Source organism: Octodon degus, unplaced genomic scaffold, assembly GCF_000260255.1.
Source record: "Octodon degus isolate 3935 unplaced genomic scaffold, OctDeg1.0 scaffold00028, whole genome shotgun sequence".
In the NCBI taxonomy this organism is placed as follows: domain Eukaryota; kingdom Metazoa; phylum Chordata; class Mammalia; order Rodentia; family Octodontidae; genus Octodon; species Octodon degus.
Window position 1 is genome coordinate 17,607,162 of NW_004524604.1, and position 19,414 is coordinate 17,626,575.

The 19,414-nt window shown below is 41.3% G+C and overlaps 1 protein-coding gene across 1 annotated transcript in view; it reads left to right on the top strand.

Annotated features, from left to right (window-relative positions):
- The window catches only part of Slc9a9 (solute carrier family 9 member A9), a 711,270-nt gene that overhangs the window by 364,479 nt on the left and 327,377 nt on the right, over nt 1-19,414 (top strand). The window contains exon 9 of the mRNA XM_012514271.2: nt 3,180-3,268. Coding sequence (XP_012369725.1) covers nt 3,180-3,268 — 89 coding nt within the window. The remainder of the gene's footprint in view (nt 1-3,179; nt 3,269-19,414) is intronic.

The following is a 19,414-nucleotide window of genomic DNA, read 5'->3' on the forward strand; positions in this document are numbered from 1 at the left end:
TCATCTGGTGTGTCACAACCACAAGACTCCAAGACTTTATAGCAGGACTGTTACACATCAGTGTTCTATGAGAGGCGAGGAATGAAAGCCAAAGGAGAAGTTAGGGAAAACATCCTCAGATGACAAATCCGGTGATGTCAGATTGTGACTTTCATCACAAGATTTCTGCTTCCCTAGGATATCAGAAATGATAGTTTGGCATATCTTAGGATCACCTCAGAACAGTCGCAGATGCTCTAATGAAAACAGAAAAGCACAGGGTCTGTGGAATATTGAATCTCAGTTCTGCCAGTGTCAAGGTGACCTTCACTAAATTAGTTTAGTGTCTTGTTCAACAGGGATGCAAATGCTCGCTTCTTCATTTAACAACTATTTGTGGCATGCCAGCCCTGTGCCCAGCACAGCTGTAAAAATTAGGGACCAGTGAATCCTTTTGTCCTTAAGGGATTCCCCTGAATTTCAGTAGAAGAAGGCAGTAGATAAACACACGAATGCAGAAAATGTTAGGTGGCAGTAAATAATATAGAAAAAATCAGAATAGGAGAGTGGAGGATAATGGGGAGATAATTTTTATAGAACGGATAGAGACATCTTGTCTGATAACATAACATCCTAACAAATATCTGAAGGAAGAAGGGAACATGGTGATACCTGGAGAAGCTTTCCTGACAGTAGGCTGTGGAGGTGCAAGGACCTGTGAGGGATGTGCTTCAGCAGGACCGGGTGAGACACGAGGGGCGAGATGAGGCAAGAGGTGGGGCAGCCTGGGCGGGGAGCCAGAAGTGGACTATGCCCTGGGAACACACTGAAAGTTTTGATCAGAGGTCTGATGTCACCTGAATTGTTTTTATTTCTGGATGATGAATAGACAATGGGGAATGAGTTAGGAAGATAGGACTGCTGTCCGGGCCAAACATAATAATGGCTTGAAAAAAGATGTAAGGAGTAGAGGTGTTGAAAAGTGAAAGGGCTTAGAATAAGCTAAAAGCACAAGCCAATGAAATTGCTGATGCTCAGGGAGAGGAGAGGTGAAGAGTAACCCCAGAGCTTTGACATGAGCAGCAGGAAGGAAAGCAATGCTGAGCTAGGAAAGCAGGAGCGGCCGCTTCACCACGGCAGCCCTGCTGTGAGATAACGAAGCAGCGCAGCAGCCAAGATCCAAGGGAAACTAGCTCCCTGGCGGCCCAGGCCGGAGGTCACCCATCCTGAGGTCCTGCCTGTCCTTCCTAACACTCCTTATGCGTCTTCACGCTCTGGATGAGTCCACTCACCACCCCGCCCACCTGCCTCCTCCCCAGATGAATGTGTAGTCACAGTGTCCCTCTGCAGAAGGAGGTTCAGCCAACACTTATCTACAAAAACTCCTGAAAGACTCAATAGGGATAGACACATCACGTTTTAAAATAAACAAACATTTCATATTAAAACAATACACAGGGCTGGCCAAATAGCTCAACGGATTAAAGCACCTGCAAGCAGACACAGGGACCGGGGTTTCAATCCCTGGGCCTGCTGTGCTGGCTCCACTCCCGGGTGCGCTGAGACAGCAATTGAGACTGGGCATGGTGGTGCGCACCTATAACCCCAGCTCTTGGGAGGCTGTAAACAGGCAGGTCACTATGAGTCCGATCTAGTAGTGAGACGCTGAACACCCTGTAGATCCTTCCCTAAAATTAAAACAAAACAAAACAAAAAAATACACATATTAGTCCTCCTAACACTTCAACTTACTTAAAGTTCTTCCTGCAACTTTCCCTGTTTTTAAATAGAAATTCTGAGAACAGTGAAATATAAGAATTTTTGAAGAGAAGCTAAGAAACAAAGTCACCAAAAATTTCTAGAAACACTTATTGAATATGTATCTCTTGGCAAAAGTTCCTACTGATTTTATTCTTTTGTATAAAATTTTGAAGCATATTATAAGGAAAAAATTAATGCAAATATCTGTGCACTCATATTATGTAAATAGATCGGAGCAACATTCGATCCAGTGCCAACCTGAAAAATAACCACCATGTAGACAGATGCATCCAGTTCAGTTCTTCAAAATTCTTTACTGCAGCTTCATTTGAGACGTCAGTATTCAGTTCACATATCTCTATGCTCTTAAGAATCATCAGCATTTAATTTATGAGTGTTTTTAGATGGAAAGGTTCTACTTAAAATTCATTTCAGTCCCCTAGTCTGAATCGTGGAATACTTATATCTTGTGTTTTTTCCAAAGCCCTCCTCTCTGCTTAATTTTCCATAATTAATCTAATCTTCAATCCAAAGTAGAATGCAGCTCACACCACTTTCCCCCCTCCAAAGCAGGGGCAATAGCAGAGAGAACAACAGAGTCCGCGGTCAAGTAACTTAGTGTCCCATCCTTGCAACTCTACCCCCAAGGAGCACCTAATGTGTGTGTGACCTCAAACCTCACTCAAAGCTGACTATACTGAGAAATGAATCGTGCAGCTGGCAAGGAGCAGCTGACAGCCCATTGCTGCGGAAAAGCTCACAAAAAGCAACCAGTTTACCTTCAAGGAGCACGTGTGCTCACTTCCCTGGGTAGGTGCACTCACTAGACTGTTCAGCTGGAGACAGACAGAGTACCCAGCTTTGCCAAAGAGGCAAACAAGCAAACAAGGGCTCCTCTCTCTTGCTTGGCAAGCAGGAACATTGGCAGGAGCAACAAAACTCTTGTCGATGTCTTAGGTTTGTGACTCATGGCTTTTAATACTAAATTATAGTGTGACAGGTACATATTCATGCTCCCCAAGTTACATAATGGAAAGCAAATATCTGAGCAAATGCACCAATCTTTAGCATGAAATGCAGCAAGGTGATGGGCACTGGCTATGAGAAGCCAGAGTCGACTATAAAGTCTTGCTCCTGTATTTCCAAGTATAATTTTCTAATTCATGACCTGGGATTCATCTACCTTCAGAAAGAATTTACTTCTGCTTTTTATTAATCGATTTCCTAGTGCTTTTCTTTATGCTTACCCATGCAAGACCTGTGATCAAAGCAAGGAGCAATACTTGCCTAGGTCTCATATCATGAGATTATTAAGAGTAATTATTATTAAGAGTTCTTACTCTACTGACACGGACTCCATTTTCCAGTCAGCATAGTGCCAAGCTTTGACTTTGATGGACAAGAAAACTGGTTTTGACTTGTCTGTGCTTCAATTTCAGGGATAGTTGCTGTTCTCTTCTGTGGAGTCACACAGGCACATTATACCTACAACAATCTGTCATCGGATTCGAAGATGAGAACAAAACAGGTAAAATAAAGAAAACTGACTACCAATGTCTCTTTCACAGTGCAGTGGTTGTGCGGCAATTCTGCCAGTGCTCTCAGAGAGGGTTTCATTCGTAAAGGAAGAAAGTCAGTTAAGGCTTCATTACGGGTTGGATATTTATAGATATTTTTTTCCCTCCAGGATAACCATTAAAAATTCTCTTGGTAAGCAAAAATATAGTTATAATAGTCTCTTCCTCCTGAGAGATGGGGAATACAGACTGTCAATCTCAAAGATGAAAGGCCCACACTCAGGAATAATTCACAGTCACTTACATCTAAAAGCATTATAAAGCATGTGAGATGGGGACGTTATAGAGAAAGAAGGGAGTGAAGAAGAACATGGAAGTGATGTTTGGTCTTTCACTGAGTTGTGCTCCAAAGCAAATTCAACGGCCTGCCAGTTGTCACCCCAGCAGAGTATGTCTGCCTTATTTTGAAAACACATGTGTTTAGATATTTACATGTGAACATACACAGACTCCTCCATAAAGATTTTCTATAAAGCTGCTCTGTGCCAAATATTGTGCTAGGTTCCAGGAATACATGACTAGTAGAAGGCTTTCTCTTTGAGAGATTCATTCCTGGGCTCACTGGTGAGGACAAAGCATGTAGTGGTCAGGAATCCACAGTGCATGAGTCATGCAATAAACGCTGTGACCTCGACATCCATAGAGAGTATCTGGAGAATAATTAGTAGGGCATCCTCCCATGATTAGGAGTAAGAAAGTAAGGAGGCAGATTCCAGAGATGATGCAACTAGAAGTAGTTTCCTGTGGCTGGTGCATGAGGTGAGGCTGAAGAAAATGGGACACAGAGAAGGAAGCATCCTCAGATGTGGCCACGTTTATGAAGGGATACTTGGCAAAACAATTTAGACTTTATCATAAGGGTAGTAAGGAGTGGCTTAAACAACAGTAATTTATGGCTTCACAGTTCTGGAGTCCAGAAGACTAAAATGAAGGTATTGTTAGGGCTAGTGCCTTCTAAAACTTGTGAAGGAGAAAAATATATCTGTCTTCCTCTCCAATTCTGATAGTTTTCTGGAAATCCTTTGTGTTCCCTGGCTTGTAGACACATTATGTTAATCTTCACATGGCGTTCCCCTGGTGTGCCTGTCTAATTCTAAATGTCCCCTTGTTAGCTGGCATAGTGGTGCATGCCTATAACCTCAGCACTTGGAAGGTGGAGGCAAGAGGATGTCAGAGTTTGAGACCAGCCTGGGCTACACAGTGAGTTCAAGTTCAGCCTGAACTGCATAACAAGACCTTATCTTACCTCCCACAAAAAAATCCCACTTCTTATCAGGACAGATGTCATATTTGGTTAAGGGCCTACCCTATTCCAATATGAGTTTATCTAAACTAATTATATTTTCAGCACCCCAAATTTCCAATAAAATCACATTCATTTGAGGTGCTGAGAATTGGGTTTTCAGCATATGAACTTTGGGGAACCCAATTCATCCCCAACAGGGCATTATTGAACAACCTTAGGCAGAATAATTTAGCATAATTTCAGTTCCAGTTTAGAAATATTCTACCAATATGAGAAACATGGATCAAAGGCACTTTATCAGATAGCTTTTGCTGTGTTACAGACAACCATACAACCAAAGAGCACCCAACAGATGAACACTTATTTATCTCTTACCTGCATGATTCAGTGATTTGGAACTGGGCTGAGATTGAGGGTTGTGTTTGTACCTTCATTATCCATATGTCTGTTGGTTTGTGACGGGCTCCATCCCATGGTTAGCTTGACTGGGGCATCTTGCCTTTGCCATGTGTTTGTTATTCTTCACCTGTCAGGAGAGCAAGCTCCAGTGTTGAAGTAAATCCACTCATTTTCTAGTATCATATCACCTAAAATTTCTATTGGCCAAGACAAATCATATGTCTCAGTCCAAAGTCTAGAAGCCAAGCAGCAGGCAAGTGCTGCAAAGTCACGTAGCAGGGAGTATGGATACGGGAAATGACGAAGACTGGATGAATGATGTACTCTATCCCAAATGTAAGTGGAGGCTGAGAGGCTCCTGTAACAAGTGATGATGCTAAGTGTGGTACTGGGGTGGTGAGAGTGCAGAAAACAATGTGACATCCAGGAAAAACCTGTGACTGGCCAGGAATTCCTCAATAGGAGTGCTGAAACGCATGCTGTGAACCACTCCATGCAGCCTCTTATTTTCATCCCTCTCACTTGGTTGTGTCCCAAGATCGGCTGACCCTGATGCCAACTCCTCCTGCCTAGGACTCTGCAAGGCCAACTTTCTGTTTTCCCTATCACTTGGAATGGTTCAGAGGCATCTCAAGATGCAATTGCAGAAATTTCAAGTGCCCTGAGCAAAGTAAAAATTTAAACAAACAACAACAGAAAACTAATACCAATATTCAGAAACCTCTAATCCATACTCTTCCCAAGATACTTTTAATTAAGATTACTAGCATTCTCCAAAACTTAAAGGAAAGTGTCTTGTGCTGGTTTTTCCTAGTCTCTTTAAAAGGTTCGCAGGGCATTTGTATTCTTGGAAGCTGAACCCTGTTTAGGGACCCGCAGTTTGAAGTCATGCTATGTAGACCGCTCAGCAGAACTTCAAAGATAACTTGTCTTGTGGCAAGACAGCAGCCCAGCACCTAGGGGAGATGGAGCCACAGTCTGTGCCCCACTGCCTTCTGTTCTCCCCGTGAATGGTTTGACAAGTATTCCCTGAGGGCTGCCCAAATTCATTTTGCAGCACAGTCCTCAAAGGAACGAGATTTTTCCCAAATTCTTTCTTTGACATCAAGATAACTACATCCCCCTCACTCCTGCTTCCTCTATGACCTTCTTTTCTGGGTACTTAGATCATAGTAGGAGCTTAACAAATGACGATATCCTTCTATTTCCTTCTCACGCATTTCTTCTCTCTTTTCTTTCTCTCTGGATCAATCATTTCCTATCCATTTTTCTCTCCTATAGCATGCACACATACTATGCATGCATATTTATATATACATGCATATCTATGATATACATCTACCCACACATACTCCAAGCTCTATAGAATTTATGGTCATCACACTGAAAGAAATGAAACCAGAAGTCCTCAGTTATATGTGTATCAGGGTAGCAAGCAGAACAGAAACTGTGGGAAACAAATTACAAATTGTAGAGAAATGCTGAGGCATGCATTATAACAGGCTGCCACTGTGCCCCTGTGAACCTGGGGTAGCTGCAGTGTATTACGAGAAATCACACTGGTACAGCCCCAGATCTCGTTCTGCATGCACCCAAACTGTGTTCACACTGCTGGAGGGAGAAGTAGTCACATAGCCTCTTTCTCTCTCTTCCTAGAACTATGAAATGAAAGTACAGGAAAGGACTTTTAGGAAAAATCCATAAAAATCAACTTTGTGATATAAAATCCAAAGATGATATGATTTACAGGGGAATTTTATTCATCCTCTGTCAATAACAGCTAATCAAGTAGCTATATATGGATACAAAAGATTTGAGAATTATACATTCTTTATAGCTTCAAGAGTTGACTGCCTTTTAAAAAATCATACTTTTCTTTTTAAACATGTTTTATAAATGTTAATTATCCTCAAATGCATATGGACTAATTTTTGCTTGAGCCTCTGAGAGAACATTATAATAAAGCTATGCATTAGGTACAAAGCAGCATAAAAGAGAGTCACTGTGAGGCTGTTGCCCACCATAAAGATTTGCTCGTGAATGGGAAAACATTCCATTAAAAAGTATGCACACCCAGGCAGCAATTCCTTTCCCGGTTTTGGAGTAGTTGCTGCTTTAGCTTGTACACATCCAGTCCTAGAGAGGAACAGGTACTGTGAGCCTCGCCTCCTGTTCTGGAAGCTGCTAAGGATACTCACATGGACATGGGCACCCACAGTCTGCAGCCTCCGGGCTCAGGCTAAGCCACCCTGAAGAATGTGTCAAGAGCTGGGCCCACACACATGGGTCCCAGCATGCCTCACCAGCCCACCCTCCCTCAGCCCTCACCCCTCAGGCAGGTCCGGGAGCTGGTTATCTCTGCCAGATGCCAGGTGTTTCCATCAGCTGTCTTTTCCTTGCCTGAGGCTCAGTTTCAAAACCAGTGCTTCCATGGCATCCCTTTTAACTAGAATTCCTCCCACTCGTCTTGCAGTTCTCACTCAAAAATTACTTCCAACAGATACACATGGATATATATGAATGTAAATAACTAACATTGTTTGTTCATTGACAAGTATGAAGTATTAATCTCATCTGCTTCCTAGTTACCTTTCTTCCTGAGAGGTAGATCTTTTTGTCAATATTAACCTTCATTCATTGAGCTAACATTTTTTGAGAGCCAACTTTCTGCTGCCACTGTTCAGAATGCTGGGGATTCAACAAAGAATCAAAGCATATTTAGTAGAAGAGCTTCATAGTAATCAAACTAAATAAGCAAGCCATATAGTGTATTTATCGTAAGTTGTAAAGCCAATACAAAATAGGAAACACAGGTAGGAGTGTTAATATGGAGAGGCAGGCTTATAATTTTAGATAGGGTAGACAGAAAAGGCCTCAGTAGGAAGTTGCTCTTACAGTAAATGAAAGAAGGAGCCATGTGGATGTTTGGAGTGATATTGTTCAGAAATCAGTAACAATGACTACAGAGTTCCCAGTTTCAGGAGGACCAACGTGTCTTGAGCACAGTGAACCTGAGGAGAACATGCGCAATAATATCAAGAGCAGGTCGTAGAGAGCCTGAATGTGGTGGAGGACGCTGCAAACTTTCCAGAACATTCATGTACAGGGTATGATTTATAGTTTAAAAGAATAGGAAAGTTACCTATGACTTTGGAAACAATTCAAGTGTAACAGGTTGGAAGATAATGAGAGATCCAGGGTCCAGTTAGAAAGTTTGGCGTGTGTTAGCCAATCCAGTAGAACTGTAGAGCAGCTGGTTGGATGTAAGGAGTGTGGTCTAAGCTGGAAATACAAAGGTGCGGGTCATCGGCATAGAGATGACATGGAAAGCTGCAACCAGAGGAGATATGCTGTGATTTTGATGCTGAGTGGCCCTAAAAGGCCCATCTACTAAAGGCTTGTATCTGGGATGGCACTATTGAGAGATGGTAGAACCTTTGCGAGGTGGGGCTTGGTCAAAGTTCCTTAGATCACTGGAGGTGTGCCCTCAAAGTAGGCTGCAGAACCCCAATCCTACCTCTTTTGCTTATGCTTCTTGGCCATAACATGAATGGTTTTGTCCTACCATGCAATCCTACCATGATGTACTTGCATCTCTACTGGCTCAAAGCATTAGGGCCAATCAGTCATGGCCTACAAACTCCAAGACTGTGAGCTAAAATAAACATTTTCTCTTGACAAGTTAATCAGCTTGGGCATTGTGTTAGAGTGACAGAAAAGATATTAACATAAGCTCACAGGGGCAGTGACAGGGATGAGGTCCAAAAATCAAGCCCTGTTGTACTCAGATGTTAAGAAAGTCAGAAATAAGCAAGGGAGAGGGAATAGTCAATAAGAAAAAAGAAAATTGAATAAACTATGGTGTCTGCAAAGTCACAGGAAGAGTGCACCTCAAGAAGGAGCCTGATGAGTCCTACTAAACACTGCTGAAATATCAAGAAATATGAAGAAGGGCTGGCCGAATAGCTCAGTGGGCTAAAGCACCTGCTTAAGCAGAACACAGTGGAGGGGGTTCAATCCTGTGCAGTGCTAGCCCCAGCCCCAGGGTACGCTGAGATAGCTGTTGAAACTGGGCATGGTGGCGTGCACCTGTAATCCCAGCACTTGGGAGGCTGAAAGCAGGAGAATCACTACAAGTCCTATCTATGTAGTAAGACCCTGTGACCCTGCATTAAATACATAAAAAAGATATGAAAAACAAAAATTGCTGACATTGTAAAAACAATATTGTTGAAATAGCAAGCTCATCATATGGGTTCAAGAAAGAATGGAAAGAAAGACACTAAAACACACACACACACACACACACACACACACACACACACACGTCTTTGCTGTGAAGACAAGCAGAAAAAATAAACTTATAGCTGGGCAAACTGGGGCCAAAAGGAAATAACTTTTTTTTTTAAGGTGAGAAAACAAGCAAAATAACAGTTCTTCGTGAACTGATGGAAATGATACAGTAAAAATGGATGATGTAAGTAGGTTTGCCAGGTCTTTTTTTAATTTTTTATTCATTTTAATGAGAAAAAAAATAAAACATCAATGAAACAGTTTCAAAACAGGTTAGTAGGACAGTTACATGCCAGATCGTAAAAGTAGTAGATTGCAAACTCATATTTTCTAATTTTTGTGGGTCGAATTATTTTTGTTTCTTATTGAATTTTTTTATTTCTAGACAGGTTTGTAGCAATAATCCTTTAGTGGATGGATGGATGAATGAATGAATATTTGTTTGGCTATCTTTATTACACATTCAACTAATTCAGATTATTTATGTTGTATTTGATTCTGTCATCTTGAAAAATCTCCCATTTTCAAAGCATTTTAATTTTTTAACTATAATATATATTAGACTAGACATAGATGTTTTTATGTATTTACTTTTGAAAATCCAGGCCCTTTGGACACTGATTTTTCTTGCATTTACTTTTTTACTTTCTTTGTCTAGCATTTATGGGAAAACAATGATATCTTAATTATAGCACATTCTTTCCAGATGCTTATTTTATTTCCATTCCCCGCAGATGATATTTTTAGTGTTTATTGCTGTTGAGTGGAAAAGCAGTAATGCAAATCCAAATTTAAATTTCCAATAAAAAAGACAATAGGAGCCAAATTTGAAGCACTGTGCATGACTTTGTAAGAAAATTCAAACAAAATCTCTGGAATATGGGAGAGGCAAGATGATAGGGCGGAAAGAACATTTGGTTGAGAGTCCAGAAACCCCAGACCTTGTCCCAGTTCCACTACAGGTGGCACAGCTTTAGATAAATTATGTAACCTATAAGAGCTTCATTTCTCACCTATAAAGTGAGTTATCAAACTAAATGACTGGTTTGTAAAGAACATGCTCTAAACCTAATATTCTATGACTGGATACAGAGCAGGAATTATATATTTAGCCTGGTGTCCCAGGCCAAGGTTGGGCAAACATTACTTGCTTAAAAACTGAAATGCATGGAGATAAGATGAGGAATCAGCTTCCCGTGATCTTGAGGCCACACCCTTGCCTAGATCATCTGGATAAATCATCAGATTAAATCCACTTAAAGGTCAAAATCTTCTCTCTGGAATCTGAGGCATGAGGATCACAAGTTCAAGCCTACTTTGGGCAACTTAGAGGGATCCTATCTTAAAGTACAAACTTAGTTCATGTAGGTGAAGAACATCATGCTGAGAGATGGATGCTTCCACTTAGGAGCATCTTCAGCTCTAAAGTGTGTGGCTGCAGTGGCTTTTTAAAGGCTGTCTGCACCCAGGAAGTGGAGGATACATACCTTATACAAGCAGCACTCAACCACTTGGGGTATAATTGGTGGACTTCGTAGCTTTTCAATTTAACCATGCACTGAGTATGTACTAAGCACTACAGTGGTTGCATAGCAGGCATCATGCTAAAAGCTAAGGACACAAAGGCAAATAACATGTAGTTCTCACTCTTAAAAAGTCTTAATTGGCCAGGAGACTCACAGATTTATACACAAACACATGTACAAACAACTCCAGGTGGCAAATGTTAAAGGAACAAACAATGGGTCATGCATAACACAGGGCTGTATTGATTATAGAGGCAAGGTATCTATGGGAAGCTGATCTAGGAGTTGGGTGTCTAGAGTTTGGATACAAGGGAAATAATTAGAATATTAGGGCTGCCAGGAAGATAGCTCAGCGGTGTAAACACCTGCCCAGTAAGTTCAAGGGCCTGAGTTCAATCCCTGGTACCAAAGGAGGGGGGATGAATATTATATGAAGACTTCTTGGGTCATGAAAGACAAAATAAAAAACAGGGTATGCAGAAGTATAAAACTAACAAAGAGTCCAAGAAACAGAGATAACACTGTGAAGAGGACTTATGTTGCCCCAGAGAAGTAGGCGGGGCATGTCTGACCATTGGCAGGCACTGACAACAGGGCTGGGAAACATGGCGGGGAAAGCTGAGGATTAAAATGATGAGGTGATTTCAAATGAACCTTTAAGTATTTCATGCACTATGTTGTGGAACTCTACCTTATAGGGCTAATTGTTTGAGACTTTTAGGTACGGGAATGATGATAATGCTCTGATTTCTGCATTACAAAGATAACCACTATAGCATCACTGGGGAAAAGACTGAACAGGTCTTTTGGAACTGGTAATGTGTTTGTTTCTAATAATGATTTTAAGGGTTAGTAATAAGCAAACATGGTCACTGACATTCATGGCATCAATATTAACTCTCACCACATTTCCTTCTAACAGGATACTTACATAAATAACAGCTAACTGTAACTTTTTATAACTCTGTTTTTGTCCTGCCTGATCACTTAGGATGTTGTGGCCTATTTGAAAAGCTTGTGGAAATTTACCACTTGGTTTTGTCTCAAACTTAGAAGTACAATACATTCTTACAGAATTAATTAATTAATTAATGACCATTAACATTGCAATCTATGATAATTAATGCTTTTAATTCTGAATCATGAATTAATTTAAATTTAATGAATTGCATTCATAAGGCAAACATCTGGAGTGAACCTAAAACACTAGAAGACAGATCAAATACAATTCCTTTACTGTGTGAGTTTCCTACGGTGTGTTGCTGCCTTATTGATTTGCATTACAGTGGTTTTGTACATTTTTTCCCCTCCATATCTTTAACAAAAGCAGTCACGTTCCAACCCAGTTTCCTGTTCCGAGGCACAGTGGGAAGAGAATGTCATGGACAACAATGCCCCTGCCTCCGTAACTTCTGAGAAGATCAAAGATATCTTCATAAAGCACAGATCTGCCTTCATTTTTCATTCTAATTACATTTCTTTTGTTAAGATTTCTACCACTTTTCTTCTTCCCTTCATTCAAAGTACCTTAAAAATACCATCCTAAAAGGGTTGAATTTATAAATGATGGCAAAGTGTTTAAATTTCTCTTTAGCTAAGCTGGTGATTCTTTTCAATGAAAATCATTATATTGTATAAAGGACATTTCGTAGTTCAGCTAATAAGTGTTCCCTTTTAAATGCTAATTAGAATAGAGCTTCCCACATCAGTGCAGGAACACACTGTACTTTCAGTGCCTGGGAAGAATTACTGCCTGTAAACCCATGGTCCATAAGCCTTTACTCCACAACCACTTTGCGTTACAGTAGGGAACCACAGTTGACTACTTGGTATCCTATGTAGTGACTACTAAGTATTGACCACCTTCTGTGTTCCAGATGCTAGAGCCCAGGGCTCAAGGAGAAATAAAAACAATAAAGATGTGGACCATAATTTCCCTTGAAAATTCTTCATGTAAATATTTTTATCTCTGACAATGCTATAGCTGGCTTATAACTGCTCAGTTAAATCGACCCTCCTCTCTTAGTCATGCAGCCGTATTTGCTTATCGTAGCATGGAATCGCAGCTGGGGATTTTAATTATAAAATAGAAGCTGTTCAGAGCTAGGTGCAGCTGTAACGATAAACTTTAATACTTGGAACGATAGTGTGCTCTTTTACTCATTCCTTGCAATTTTAGAAAGCAAAAATTACCTCATCAATGCATAAAAATCAACATGTAAATTGTATATGACCCTTATCCTTCTATGAAAGGATCTGATTCAGTGCATAAGAGAAAAAAAATTTTCTGCATAGAATTTAAGAGCTCGTCTGGCCTGGTTCTTGATTTGATGACATTCAAGACAGATGGTTGCCCATTATTACCTTAAAATTTCTAAGGATGGCAATGGCATAACCCTCTTTAATATTCCATTATAATTTTATCACCCTGCTTGATAGGTGCAGGTTTGCAGGGCTTTAGTCTTATAATAGCATTTTGGGATGCTAAGTGGAAATTAGTGTAATTTTTTCTGCTCATTTTAATTAAATTTTATTGGTGCAGCACAGACAACATCAAGGCTGAATACGTGTGCCAAGAATGTTTGTTAAAGAAGGTGGCCAAATTTAAGGGTGCTATTTTCTTGACAGTCTTGAAAGACACAGCAAATGTGTTGAATCAAATGTTCAGTCTTTGTGCAACTCCTTCAGAAGAGAAATAGAATGACTTTTAGAAACACGGCTCAAAACCCCAAAGAGTCTTGTCAGTGGAGATATGTGGTAGGGAACTCTGAATAAAGCACCAGAAAGCAAAAGATAAGTAAGAATCAGAGTTTGGTTTTAGAAAAGTCACTTATGCAATGGTACTAGGTTGCACTGAAAATGAATTTGACAGGAATCAGGAGTGACCAACCTGGTCTAAAGGGAGAAGAGAATCCCCAGCGTAAATGACTCACTTCAATGGGCACTACATAGGTAGGGAAGAAGTATTTCTGATGTATTGCTTCCTTGGTTCCAAGCTATTAAAACTATCCTTTAAAGAATGCTTCTTTTCCTTTTTTTAATGTGCCATGCTCTGTTCAAATTAAATTTTCAAAGACAGACTAGAAGAGAAACTTTACCTTATATTTTTCTAAAATTTTTTTTCTGTTTGGAAATAAGGACTGATTTTGTCTCATCTTTGAAGGTATGAAATCCTTTTCTTCCCCAGAGATCTATAAAAACATGGTCAGTGAGAGTTATATTTCTTTGGGTTTCCAGGAAGAGGGCTCCATACTCAACTTCCAACTTGCCTTTCTTTTGTAAAGATGCTGTTCTGATGACAACACATGGATCCCTGATGTAGGACCAGAGCAAAAGACCCCTTGGCCAACCCGCAGCTTGCAGGCAGAGAAGGGTGGAGGGTGAGAACTCGAAACAAGAACTGTCAGATTCAGCGCTCTGAGTTCTGGTGCAGCAAGCTTCTGGATAGCCAATGTGAAGTTTTGTGAGCAGGGTCTTCCCTAGGGCCACAGGGAAACTCTGTCTTCATAATTTATGTCCTTATACAGGTGTTCTCAAATGGTGGTCTTCAGGCTGGTGCCATAGTGATTCATTTTTATGACACTTCTTGTTCTTGTTTTTGGCATAAATTAATAATTTACAATACCTCTCAGGGAAAACACCATGATACTTCCCCCTGTGCACTAATTTATTGTTTGGTTTTTGACTTGACTTTATAGTACTAAGTTGAAGTCTATAGGGGACTTTTGATTCATGCAAATATTCTAAGGACTGAAAAAGTTTGAGATGACCTCATCTTCTAGGAAAAAAATAACCTGACTGTAAGAAAACTCTCTCTCATTTGGCCCTCTCAGATGGTGCATGTAATGGTTATGCTATTCCTAGGACTTATACTGGCTTGTAGAGTAGTGCAGAAATATCCTTTGGGGGACTTCCCCAGGTTCTGGACAGAAAATATGTATCAAAGTCTCCAGAATATTCATGTACATCCAACACTAGTTCCTCTTTTGCCTACCTCCAGAAATCTAAGGGAAGGAATCCAAACTTTAGCCATAATTGAGATTCAGTTATGTTGCAATTTCTGTATAAAGATGGGGTTAATGAAAGAAGTCTGTTTCAGGGATGATTAAATAAATCTCTGAGAGGAAAATCCTGTAAGTGAGAAAGCATGTGGAGGGTCAAGAGCCTCTTGTGGGGCACTGAGAAAACGCCCTTCGTGACCTGCTCACTCGCTGGCCTGCCTGTGCTCTGAGGACAGGAGCACTAGTTGGAATAATTAAGGAGGGAGGAAGCGGGACTGTGTCCCTGGAAGCACAAATGACTCAGAGGGTCCACCCATCTTCCTAGATTGCTGAGTAATAAACTTAAAGAATTTGAGCAGGTGCCTAAGTAACTCTAAAGGTTCGTCTCTAAAATAACTGGGCACACAGAAAGCAACCCTTTACTCAAGGGAGAGAGATCTACATGGCAGACACCAGAAGGTCGGCAAGTGTAGAGCACAAGGTATCAGCAATAGAGACAGTAGGGGCCTTAAGGTGGGAGACAGTCCTAGGATGGCAAGCAACAGATCAGCAGCAGGATGAGCAGAGGTGGAGGCACAGAGAGCAGCTTGGAAGAGGCCAGCCCCACTCTGGCTGGGCAGAACATTAGGTGGAATGGGGAAGGAGGCCCAGATCTGACATTATGCGCCACCCCAGCATCCTGCCCTTGGAACTCCCAGACAAGTAATTCTCAGCTCTGGGTACACATCAGAATTTTTGACAAATCCCAGATGCCTGGGCCTGGTGCCCAGGATTTCTAATTTATTTAGTCTGGGTTGGGACCTGGGCTGCAATATGTTAAATTTTACTTAAGTGATTCTAATGGGTGATCAAGGTTGAGAATCTAGAGAGATCCTGGACATCAGAAGGGAAAGGGCTGAGGTCCTGCCACTCACCAGATGGATAGATTTCTTATCTATCAGATCAGACTCAAACTGTCTAAAGGACCTTAGGAGAGACCATATGCTGGTAAGATTTGGGAGCTGCTTCTCTAATCAGGCTGCACAGTACAATCAACCAGAGAGTTTTAAAATCTCAATGTCTGGTGCCACCTTCAGAGATTCTGATTTAATTGGCATGAGGTGAAGCCTAGGCAGCAGGATTGTTTAATGTTCCCCAGACGCTTCTAATGTGCAGCAGCACTTGAGAAACAGCGACCTACGGGACATTAAAGTCACTTCTGAAGCTTTCCTTTGGGATTTCCATAAATATTTAAAAGAAAACTACATAGTCCTTTATATTCTGTGTGGATAGGTGCAGACGCACCTCAAGACTTGAGTGTTTGTACTAAACGTATTTATTTTTATAGACAGAAGTTTCCAGGACATTACCCAATATGCATTCCTACATTGCTTAGATCTGGAAAGGCAATCACCCTGCGAAAACCCAGACTGACAGGCCCCTGTATGCGGTGGCTTGCTTGCCTGCTTGAGGCTCACAGGGCACTGGAGAGTTCACTCTAAGATTCATGGCTCTAATCAGCACACACAGCACTCTTACAGTGAGTAAAAACTAGAAATCTGTTTTCACTTGTTTGATCTTTAACTTGGTCAAATACAGATCTGATTAATATTTATTAACAATTTGCCTGTCACTGTAATTTTAATGAAAATTAGTGTATTTAATCCTTGTGACAGCAGCCAGCGAGCCAGGGATTATCAGCAGCATTATTGAGGGGAAACTGGAACGTGGAAAAGTCCCCTATAGACTTCAACTTAGTACTATAAAGTCAAGTCAAAAACCAATGGTTATGCTATTCCTAGGACTTATACTGGCTTGTAGAATAATGCAGGAACATTCTTATTCCAGAAGAAGCACAATTCCATGGGCTGTCCCAAGTCCTTACCTGGGGGAAGGGATTGCAGCTGAGTGCGAGTTTACTTCTGTTCACACCTTGGTGGTCTGCCTCGTTTTCCTGTCTGGTGAATCGCAGCATCTCAGAGCTTCCCTCTCACTTCCAGATACAGTTTTATGTAGTAATATACATGGAACTCATTTCATGAAGTAGATTTAGAAAGTTGCTAAGTGTAGACTAGATAGGAACTTCTGGTTAAGTGTCCTGTCCTAACCTAGCCCAGCCTAGCCCAGCCTAGCCCAGCCTAGCCCAGCCTAGCCTAGCCCATTCTGTAGTATACAGAAGAGTAAAATTACTTCCCTTGCAAGTTATTTGGAACTCCAATAAGCAATATTAGAGCCAATATTCAAAGCTTCAGGGTCTGAAGTAAAGTATGTAATTTCATCATTTGAGGCTACAGTATGTATTAAATGAGTGATTCAAATCAGCATTTTCTATTGTGTGTGCATTAAGAGAAAGGCTACCATGTCTATTTCTCAGCATTGTGGCTTGAGCACTATTTATTTATTTATTTATTTATTTATTTATTTATTTATTGCATTTAGTACAGGGTCTCACTACATAGATCAAACTCACAGTAATTCTCCTGTTTCCCACCTCCCAAGAGCTGAGATTACAGGTGCGTACCACCACGCCCAATCTCAGTCATCCTCTCGGCACACCCCAGGGGCAGGGCTGGCACAGCATGCCGGGGATCAAACCCAGGTCCCTGAGTCTGCCTAAGCAGGCACTTTAATCCGCTGAGCTATTTCGCCAGCCTTAAGCACACTTTAATAGTTTGTCAGAATTATACAAAAGTGTATTGAAATCAAATGTGGATTATGAGTTTAATTTATATGCAAATATTCTACACATTTGCGTTAGGAATTTTAGCATCTTTAGCATTCTCAAGTGCTGTCATCTTAGAATACTTAGCAAATCCCCCACAAAGAGCACCTTTTTATAACAAGCCAAAAATTCTCCACAGCCCTCTGTCACTATATTCAACTACTTGATAGTAGATAAGAAGCTCCTGTTTCCAAATGCATATTTAATATTTAACTTCAGGCAAGTCACTCAATGTTTTCTAAACTTAAATGGAAAGAAAAGAATGCAAGTTCATCATTAATTTCCATTTCAACATGAAAATATATCACCCATATGTCATTTAACTTTTCACATCTATCTTTGTGTTGACAAACAGTATGTACCAGCAGATTTGCATTATAGAAATTATCCTAATTTCTATGACAGGACAAGAACTGCAGCTTAAGCTGTGTTTAAGACCTGCTCCATCTGTGTGCTCATCAGTAGCCAGTTTTGCTTATTAAATATACACATATATATGTATTTCTTGAATATATGCTTCTTGAATATGCATATATTTCTTGAGTATGTACATTTCACCACTATAAATACTTGTTGAATATATACATTCTTTTTTTATTTTTTATATTAATTCTATTGAGAAAGAAGTAGCAATGAGACAGTTTCAAAACTGGTTAGTAGGACACTTACAATAACTAATGCATTGCATATTTTTGTCTTTGTAGTAGTTATTCATAGTACAAGATGCAGATATGATATCTTGTCTAAATATTAGTTCAAAACTTTTTTCTGGACTGGTCCCAGCCCAGGCGCAGAGTGGGTGAGACCCTCTTCCGCCCCCTTGGGACGACCCCCACCACTCCGCAGCACCTCCCCCACCCCGCCTGCCCAGTAGGAATTTCTGCCACGTTCCGGGAACCCCCAGACCCAGTCCTACCCCAGGCCCTGTGAGTGGCCAACTACTGATCCCAGCCCAGGCATAGCCTGGGTGAGACCATCTTCCACCCCCTTGGGATGCCCCCCACCAATCTGCAGCACCTCCCCCAACCAGCCCTCCGAGTAGGAATTTCTGCCGCATTCCAGGAACCCCCAGACCCAGTACTAGCCCAAGTCCGGTGAGAGTGTGGGAGAGCTTCCTGCTACCCTGTGCCGGCGGGACCTACTACTGGTACCAGCCCAGGTGCAGCGTGGGTGAGACCTTCTTCCACCCCCTTGGGATACCCCCCACCACTCCACAGCACCTTCCACACCCCGCCTGTGGAGTAGGAATTTCTGCCGCGTTCCGGGAACCCCCAGACGCAGTCCTAGCCCAGACAAAGTGAGTGTGTGGAAGAGCTGTCTCTCCCACCTACTCCACCTTGTCCCCTCCAGGCTCAGCTCAGGCCTGGCTACATACCTGGAGTGTAGCCCTGTAGCTGCAATCCCTGCAGAGAGTGGAGAGGATAGAACCACCAAGCTAGTCCAGGAACAGAAAATCTTGCCAGAGGGACACAACAGGTTCACCCTCAAGGGCAGCAGCAAGAAGGACCGGAGCACAGCAGCCTGACCCAAGCCAGGCACAGCTGGATACATCCAAATTTTGTAGATCTGCACCTGAACTTCAGTACGTGTTAAGGTTATAACTACAATGAAGATCTACAACAAAGGTCAGAAGACAGTGCCGCATAAAATGACGAGAAGGAACAAAATGCAACCTCAGAACTCAAGCCCAACTGTAACAAGTGCAGAGGCCACTAACACAGAACAAATTGGGAATCACACAGCTGAAAGCAATGAATCAACAGCTTCTGAAATAAAGAAAGAGCTGCAGAAAGGTATAGAGGAACTCAGATTGGAAATTTAAAAAAAAAATCCCTGAACTAATAACATCTGCAGTAAAGAATTAAATGCAGCAACATATGGAGGAAACCCAATGCCCACCCAGAACAAATGCAGAGGACACTAGCTCGGCT